The 9,962-nt window shown below is 42.2% G+C and overlaps 1 protein-coding gene across 1 annotated transcript; it reads left to right on the forward strand.

Annotated features, from left to right (window-relative positions):
- Positions 1-7,336: 7,336 nt before the first annotated feature.
- LOC121810709 lies at positions 7,337-9,415 on the forward strand. The gene has a single exon (XM_042211460.1). The coding sequence runs from the start codon at positions 7,337-7,339 to the stop codon at positions 9,413-9,415; it is 2,079 nt and encodes a 692-aa protein (XP_042067394.1).
- Positions 9,416-9,962: the final 547 nt, after the last annotated feature.

Consider the following 9,962-nt stretch of genomic DNA (forward strand, 5'->3'; position numbering starts at 1 on the left):
GAAGCCGGCCTCGATCATGGTGACCCGCGCCCCGAGCGCGCCCCAGTCGCGTTTTTGACAACACACTAGGAGGCCCCCATTAAAATAAATTCCATAAGTGTTGAGAATAGTTTGGTGCAACCCTTAATATTTGAAGATGGCATATAAGGGTATCCAAGACTCCTAGCTCAACTGGTTGAGAAGGGAGGCAAGGATACCGCCCATCCAGGAGGTCTTGAGTTCGAATCCTGCCTTTACAAGGCTTGTTGCCTTGGGGCTTGGCATGCTGATGAGCCTTGACCTGTCCGGGACAACGCTGGTCCACGGGCCGAACCCGTCGGAGGGTGGCTGGTCTACGAGCGCATAATGGTTGTGCGTCATTAACCAAAGACGCATAAGGGTTGTGCGTTTCATTAATAACGAGCGTCACTCCCTAAGTCAGAATAAATCTATACTCTTTCATTAAAATGGAATGTTTCATTAATAACGAGCGTCACTCCCTAAGTCGGAATAAGGCCATCCGCAATGGGGCGAACGATGGCACGCCCGATGGCGCGCATCGTCCGCGCCCGCCATCGTCCGCACCATTGTGGGTGCGTGACATAGGCCGCGGACGATCGTCGCGCCCTATACTAAGGGCGCAGAGTATAGGGCGGACGATGCCTATCGTCCGCCCCATTGCGGCCTACGCGGACGATGGCCGCGGACGATAGGCCATCGTCCGGCCCACTGTTGGCTACGCGGACGATCGACGCGGACGATGGCACGCGGTTTCGTTTTTTTATAAATAGAGTTCATTTGTAATTTCATTTCACGATTTCACTTTCGAAACTTATTATTACATTTACATAATTACTACGAAATGGATTCAAGTCCCAATAGTCCTATGTTTAGCGGAGAGGCGCGTTGGCCGGGTACAGAACCCGGCGAATATCGTTCGTTCGACGCCGACACCCAGTACCATCCCGATTTCAGTACGGAATCGTACTGGTTGTCTGACATGGAGCCGTCTTCCGATCCCGATCCCGAACCCGCCGCGACCGCTTCCGCCCCAGCCAAAAAGAAGCAGAACCGGCAGCGGGCACAGAAGTTGCCGCCTCCCGGAAATTGTGATGAGTACGCCCCCGGCCGTACGAACTACACCGACGACGAAACCCTCATTTTGGCCCGGTGTTGGGTAGATATATCGGAAGACCCGATTTTCGCGAACAACCAGAGGCAGGGTGCGTACTGGGAGCGCATCGCTGGCCTCTACAATGAGGCCAAGCCGCCGACCGCGTGTGACACCCCGACCTTTTCTATTTCTTTTAAGTTAGTTTTTGGATTACCGTCAAATTTTTAGCCAAATATCGTTCCGTTTTATTTTGAGAGCCTGTGGAATTTTTTTAAGAAGTCAAAATATTAATTAATTATTCTAATCCTGCAGTCAAATCCCCAGTCAACATGAATTTCCTTCTCCTAATTTCATTCTACACGTTTTTTTTCATCAATATCCTTACTCCCTAAAATCTCTCCAACCATCAAATCCATTAATATCTATCAGTTTTGCATATATATACCCAAACCATATATATACCCAAACCTTTCCACACATATTCAAATTTTGGTAGAAGAAACCGAGAGGGAGAAGAGAGAGCCGACGGTATTCTGGAGTAAGCTGTTTTAATAACTAATTTCTTTTACTAGTTGGTTACTGTATCTTTTGGGAGTATATACAAATATATAATTTTATGATGATGGTTTTTAAATGGAAGGGGAAAGGGGTACGTGTAGTTTTGGAACGGGATGTGTGCCCATTTGTTTCATATTTTAGATTTAACTACTATCTCTCTAATATTATTTAAATGTTTGATGCTTTTAATGAATATGTAGGTAGCTATATGATACGTGTTGGAAAGGGAGTATGTGACTTTTAATAATCCTAATTAAGGCCACATTAACAACTAATTAATTATTTGCAGTTGTCTCTCCATTCGAATGGTATGTACTCATAATCAGATTAATTAAATTTACATTACGATAATTATTGTTCTTATGAAAGTACAGTAGGAAGAGAAGGAGTACAGTACAAGATAGAAAAGGGATTAGGAGTATATGCGTATTATTTTGTGAATGGAAGTCCTACATTTTATTAGGTTGCTTTTGAGTTGGACGGCCAGAGTTAATCGAAATACCTAAATTTTTTTTATGGGGAAAAATTGTGATCTTACCTACAAAAATAATTCAAGCCTTCGAATGCATGCATTTTAATTAATGCTTGATTCATTGTGTTGATTTATGTGTTATTTAAATGCTAAAGGTGATTCCTTGCGAGCTAGACGTGATATCAAGGGAAAAGAAATAATTCCGGATTAAGAACTTGAGGTGGACTTTCTTTTTAAATAAGGGCAATGCCCTAAGTATATTTTATGTGAAAATAAAATGAATATTTGTCATGCCGTGTTTTGTTTTATCTATGGAACCTATCTGATGTGGCTTTTGCCATCAATGGATAATCGAATTCGGGTCTGTCTAGGGAGTGAGTCCCTATTCAGGCTAGTGTACACCTATGGAGATCGTGAGCCGTCTTTTGGGTCGGCCGGTCTAGTGACTTGGAATGTGGCCACATTCCTTGTCATCAATGGATCAGATATGGTAGACATCTATGGGAAAATGACTGATCAGTCACGAGTTCTACGATGAAAATGATTTTAGTGTCTTGGGCGATTTCTAAAGTTAAAACCCCATGGTCACTCAATGGTGGCATGATAAATACTTTTTATAAAAATGTTTTCGGCATGAGTCCATTGAGTGCATCAAGTACTCAGCCCTGCATTTCTTTTTAAAAAATGTGCAGGTTGAGCGTGACGAATGCGGTGGGTGTTGAGCAAGACCATTGAAGAAATTTAAGTGTTTAGAATGTGTCATGTCTTCACACGTGGCATATTCCTTCTCTCAAATGCTTCCGCTAAGTAGTTTTCATTCTTTTGAGCTCTTGTATCGCTAAATATTGTTTCTTTTGAGTTGTTGATTGTTGAGATACTCTGATTTTATTCAACCTATTCTCATTTGTTTCGAGCTATGGTCGATTTGCGTTGTTTTCCCCTTTCTTCCCCGCTTCTTTAATCCTCCCCTAGTCGCGATCAACCGTGTTTTCTATCCTTAGAGAATGCGGGCGTGACACCGCGTACAAGCGCAAACGTGAGCAACTCCGCAAGCACTGGGATCAAGTGAAGAAGCATGTGAACTTGTATGCAGCGGAGTTCGAGAAGTCCACGCGGGCACAAGGGAGCGGCGAGAGCTTGAGCGACGTGCGCGCTAAAGCGCTGTTGTCGTACCGGTCGATGTACGGCGACTTCTAGCACGAGGCCATCTGGGCGCTCTTGAGGGACAAACAGAAGTTCCAAGGTGGAATTCTGCACACTGGTGCGCCGAAGAGGACGAAGACCACCGAAGCTGGTGATTACACGAGCAGCGGTAATCACCTGGTTGACCTCAACCGGACGTACGTGGATGAATGGAGTTCCAGCACACCGGTGTCCTCCCGGCGTCAAGGCTGCGAAGACCAAGGGGAAGGCGGCCGCGACCTCATCCTCGACCGCTGCAAACCCATCTTCGTTCCCGGAAACGCTCCCGACCCAGACGGCCACCGCGTTTGAGTCGTTGGCAACAGCGTCGATGGCGAGGACGTTATTGCAGACGCACAAGGCCCTCAAGAAGTGTACCGACCCCGACGAAGCCGAATATCTCCGGGCGTTAATCGATGAGCTGCGTCGGAAGTTGGGAATTGCACCGACTTAGTTGTTTTTTTTTGTAAGTTGAATGGTGTAACTTTTTTTTATTAATGCGTCACCATTTTTTATTTAGACGTTTTTTATTTACTAGTTACTTGTTATTTGAAAACATTTAAATTAATTAAACAAAACAATAAAATGATGATAGGGCGCCTTAGGGCGCCCCACTGCAGGTGGGGGGAAGGAGGATAAAACTGATGACGTGGCGCGCCTTAGGGAGCCCCGCTGCTGATGCCCTAAATCTATACTCTTTCATTAAAATGGAATTCCATTAGTGTCCTATAACAAAAATAGAAAGAACTCTGCATGTCTTCTACAACTGTTGGATCTCGAGGTCTCTATCATGCATATTGGTTTAATATTGTCCGATTTTATCAAATCCATGGATTTATTTTTGGATCATTTTCAAAAGATTTTAAACTGATTAGAATAAAAAATATTTATATATGTACTCCTATTTTCTTGTTTTCTAAGAGTTCGTTTGTTTGTCATGTTAAGGGGTAGATAGTCCCCTTATCTACCTTAATATCCTCGTTTATTTGACATGTTGCGTATACACATGACTCGGCATTCAATCTCAAAATCCGTCACTACAGTTGCTTGGTAATTCTAAATTTGTGATAACTCTATACCTGCTTTCAGCTGTGATTGTGCAAATCCTCAAAACAATGATAGACCCTCTCACCAACAAATTACACTAATACCCCCACCATTTATTCCTCTTCCTTCCAATACACCGACTCCCTCCAACCCCAAAGCACAAAATCAATATCTCAAAACACCCTTCTTCTCCATTCACCATTCAATCCCTCCAGACTAACCCTTCACCGAACGGCGGATGGGGCGCTTCCCTCGCCGAAGGCGGCAATCCATCCGACCTCCTCTTCCTCGTCGGCGGCGGTTGCTAGTTCTTTCTGCTCTTCTGTAAATTCACTTTTAAAAAAACAAAAACAAAAACAAAAACGTAATATTTCAAGATGATGCTGAGAATCTAGCGCGTTCCTACTGTCGTCTCTAACTACCAGAAGGAGGATTCCGATGTAGGCTACGACCGCAATTGCCTCAGAAGCTGTTTCCTACCATGTGTTTGATCTTTTGTTCAATTGAATTTTAATTTTGATTTTGTGGAATTCACTGATTTGGTTTGTTGAATTAGGGGCAAAATTACCTCTCTGTGTTTTTAAGAAGGATAGTAGCAATGTTGTTGTGGAAAAGAATTCTGTTGTCATTGATGAGAAGAAGGAGCTTCAACCAGATTTCTTGGATCCAAGAAATTAGTATGGATCATGTATATTATACTCCTACTAATTGTTTGTTTTTCCACCTTCGGAGTAGGCGCCACAGGTACAGATGTGCTCTCGTCAACCATCTCTGGTAGCACATCATCATGAAAAACTTCGTTGGGGAAGAGTTCCTCTAAAGTTGGTGGAGAGGACTTCTCTGAATCTTCATTCAAATCAGCCTTAGATCCATAAATTTTGTGAACTGCATCCCTTGTGTCCACTGACCGAACTCCCTCTGCACGGTCCTTGCCGAAGATCTCTTTCCAGTCATTCAACATTAACTTCAGGCAAAGATCTTCGTTTGATTTGGTAACCTCCGGCATCGCAGGTTGCAGCGTCCTCACAAGGGGCTAAATTTGGGGATGAAGTATGTATTTGAGGAGAAGTTGAAATTGGGGGCGCGAACGAATTTGGTTTCAGCGCCATATAGAGTTACGAGGATATTTCGGGAATTATAAAAATTTTATGAGGCTATTTTTGTCAATAGAATTTTGTATCTACCGTTTTGATGTATCATATCAAACAGATGTATGGCAAACATATGATACGTATATTGCCAAACAAATGGCTGAAGGTGATTACTATGCAAAAATGAAAACATAAAAATAGTTTTAAATATATGCTAACATATGTTAGACCAATATGGCAAACAAACGTGCCCTAAATGTCTCTGACTGCATCCCCATTAGGGAGAGTTGATTTTGAAAATGTATGATTTGATGTCAGACTTCAGAGCAACTTAAAGGGACCGTAGGCCAAAAGTCAGTGTGTACGCATTTATAAGTCTTTTCCACGAGCAATATATTTCACTATCCAATAATCTGAAGACATTGATGAAGTGCATGTATTTAAAAGTAGGAGTAGTAGTTAAGTTTTTGTTGGCTAGTTATTTTGAAGCCACGAGAGGGAAAAGTACCTATCAACAGAGTTTGAAGGACTGAAATCAAGCATTTAAAGTTGAATTTAAAATAAATTTATAATTTTAAAAAAAATAATACGGGCATTTGCTCCTCCAAGGATCCTTGTGGCTTCGCCCATGCTTTAGTTATATGTCAATAATAATAATAATAATAATAATAATAATAATAATAATAATAATAATAATAATAATAATAATAATAATAATAATTTCAGATATTGGCAATGCGATGCCATAGTTTTATTATTTGTTACAATTAGGATCATCATTAATCCCTAACTTTGATCAACTTACCGAACTCCTAGGATCATCATTAATCCCTAACTTTGATCAACTTACCAAACTCGTGGTTATTATATCGTCCCAAGTTAGTTGATTCATTTTTTTTACATAAAATTTAAAAAATTGATATTTAAAGGTTAAAGAGTGGTTAAAGTGGAGACTGAAGAGAATAAAGTATAAGATATATTTAAGAATACGACTCAGGTACTTTAGGACAAAGTGAGCACAACTGTATAATACTTGCTATTCATGAAATTCTTTGTTGCTAGCAAATATGATCCCATCATCGAGTCCATCAAAGCTCAACCTCTATCGAATTAAAGGCTCAACCGACTGACTGAATAAAATTAACCGTTTTAAATCTGGTGGCCTTACTACACATAGTACTACTATCTCCATCCCATCATATGTGACACATTTCTTTTGGACACAGATTTTTAGGTAATGGTGTTTAGTGGTTAAACGAAGAGATAATAAAGTAAGAGAGAACAAAAAATAGAGAGAAAAAGTAGGAGAGATAATAAAGTAAGAGAGAGATAGAGTATTGGTTTTTTGCCATAAAATTAATGTCCCACTTATAGAGGGACGGTCCAATATGAATACGTCTCACTTATGGCGGGACAGATGGAGTATAAATTTTAGAGCACAAAAGAGTCTTATCTGCAGTTTAGAGTGTCCACTATAGGGGCGGCACGCCGGCCGCCCCGGAAGCGGCTAAGTCGCGCCTGTCTATAGTGGGCGGGGCGTCCGCCCCGAAGTGGACAAAAAATCGGGGGCAGAAGGGCGTTCGGCGCCGAGCCGCCGAGGACACGGCTGAGGAAGAAGGGGTGGGGCGAGGGCCGCTGCCCTATTGCGTGGAAACGGGGCGGACGCGGGAGGCGCGGCTATGAAACGGCTGTGCGAGAAGGTGGGAGGCTGCTGTCCGCCTATAGTGGACACCCTTAGTCTCCAGAAAATTCAAATTTGCTGTTGATTTCCAAGTCTTCTCTTTTACTCATGAAAAGACTTGTCACAAGATTTATGTAAATAGATGTATAACGTGTGATATAAAATGTCAAACACAAAATATTTTAAATCAACTAATTAGTTTCAACTCATTGATGGATTCTGATTCCGACACCACAGTGCAGAAGAAGCTAGATGCAGCGATGCCATGGGTGGGCTTATACATCGCCGCAGCTTCTACAGTGTGCATCCTTGCAATGCTGGCCGACGCTTTCAACAGCTTCCGGCGCAAGAAGCTATGGTTTCCCTGCAAATACACCTCTCTCAATGCTTCTTCTTTGACTCTATTAGCCGTGGCAATGAAGTTGCCCATGGATCTCAACACCGTGATGATCAACACCGCCACAGATGCATCTGCAAAGTTCACCAGCTTGCTCTTCATGTCAACAGCTCTCAACACTCTGATGCCTTCTCTGGGATCCATGAACGACAAAGAGCTGCTCACAAATTGCGTTGGCCTAGCCCTTCTCGTGGTCACCATCACGGCTAATGTTTCCATTCATACCATTGAGGTGCAACGTTTGCTATCACAAGCAATGATCCCTTCTGTTGTAATGTTAGTTTCTCTTGCGATGCTAGTTTGCCTGGCGCTTAGTGTGTCAGTGATGAAGAGGAGTCTGAAACTGAAGTACGAAGAGAAGCACAGAGAAGCTTTGGAGAAGGAGGAGGAATTGGTGGAGGCCTTCAAGATGGATGATCAGAGAAGACAGATGATGAAATACTGGGTGATGGCAGAGAGCAGCTGCCCTCAGTTTGTGATAGCGCGTTCTAGTGTTTGTGCAGCTTCATCTATGATCACCTTCTTTTTCGTGATCATGTATACTTTTGTAAATGTAATTCATGGGATAATCAAGTATGTGCCAGGAAAGACGCCCTATGGAATTTACACCAAAAGGATTATAGAGATTCAGTTCTATGGGGCAGGGATAGCCGTGATTGTGGCTATGTTGAGATGGTTCGTCACAGTCAGGTTTCGTTGCTCATCAACCAACACGTGGATGATTGAAAGCTACTGGATTCAGACGCTCAGCGACTGCAGAAACAGCTCCGCAGGCATCAAAATTGGGCCAAACAGATGGGGCAAATGTCTTCTTGATGCAAAATGGTGTGCGCTAACTTTCTGCATTGGAGTTCAGTGTTTTATTGTTCTTGCAAGCAAAACCCTCATCTTCTTTTCTAGCTTCATGGTGGCTCCATTTGTATTGTGCTGCTCTCACATCAACAAGTTAGCGAGAAGGCATCATGATACATCATCGGGTGGTGACAACATGGATCTGAACTACCTAAGCAGTTATGTTCTGTTACTAGATGGCGAGGTGAAGCTGCCGACAAGCTTGGTGAGAAGCATGTGCCTCGAGGCTGATGGCATGATTCAGATAGGTAGAGTAAAGAAGCCCTCCAACCTTATAAATCTTCTAAGCAAATCTGATAGCTCTAATACTAGCCAAATTACGACCTTAGTTTTAGGCTTAGCTCATGATTGTTGGACTCTACTAGTAGTCACTCTCACAAGCATTGCCCTCGCCCTTCCCAACATCTCCCAGCATCAACGCAAGCAGTTGTTGAGCAGTGTGAGCGAAGGCCTTCCTCTTGCAAAAGTAGTCGAAAAAACTTTGGATACAAATGCGAAACTTAAAAGCATTAGGAATGCTGCAAGTGCTACTTGGGTGGAACTGCTAGTTTACTCAAAGTGGGTTGAGATCGATCTCAGAACTGGATTTGTATGGTGCAGAAACAGCAAGCAAGTCTTGCAAGAGCTCTCCGATAAAGCTGAAGAGATCGTCTTGGAGTCGCAAGATTCCAATATGGGAAATCCTCTAAACTTCCCAGCAAGAGTTGTGGCTGCAAACTCCATGTACAGAATTTGTCAGACCATTTTGTTGTCCTATGGTGAAGAGGAAAGCTGTGAGGAAATGTGGGAGAGATTATGTGTTATGATCGCAGATGTTTTTTCTGCGTGTCTCACCAATTTGCCATATGCTATAACCAAAATGTGTCACCAGAGTTGCATTGAAAAGAGAAACAACAACGTGCGCGAAGCGTTTCTGCTTTTGGGGAAGACGGAAGAAGTTGTTGGAATTGTCCGACAACAGAGACGGCTATGTATAGATCATAACGAAGAAGCTTTGACGCTGTCAAGCATGAATGACTTGGCTGTAACTGTAGATTGTTGAGCATGCCACATACTCGAGCCGACAGTGCCATCGAAAATGAAATGGCATATTGAGGTATTCACATGTGAATTGTCCACATAATAAATGTGAGGTAAAAAGAGATCAACTTAAATGCCATGCCTAGTGAGTGATCACTAGTTAGTTTTAGGATAGAATCTGCCTATGGTTTTATTGATCTCCACTTTACGTATTAAGCAACTTTTCATAACATTTGTAAGATTTAACACTTTGTTGGTCCCCTAGCTTGTGCTTTGGGGAGGGGGTGGTTCTCCCTAGAGAAAATGGCTTGAGTTTATTGTAATTCTCTATTTATTTACCCACCGAAGCAAAACAATAAAATATTGTATTCCGTAATAGTTATAATATTGAAAACTTTCATTTTCCGAATGTGCCCTATTTTTTTGGACAACCAAAAATGGTAAATGTGCTATATTTTTCGTGGACGAAAGGAGTACAAATTTTTTGCAAATTGGCGGAAACTTCTCTTTGATTTTCTCCCAAAAAAATTTCCCAAAAAATCTGTAACTTTATGTATTTATAGATAGAT

The sequence above is a fragment of the Salvia splendens genome, chromosome 7 (genome assembly GCF_004379255.2).
Source record: "Salvia splendens isolate huo1 chromosome 7, SspV2, whole genome shotgun sequence".
NCBI lineage: Eukaryota > Viridiplantae > Streptophyta > Magnoliopsida > Lamiales > Lamiaceae > Salvia > Salvia splendens.

Bases quoted from the DNA above. Each gene is read 5' to 3' on its own strand.
- LOC121810709 (XM_042211460.1), top strand. From the start codon at position 7,337: ATGGATTCTGATTCCGACACCACAGTGCAGAAGAAGCTAGATGCAGCG.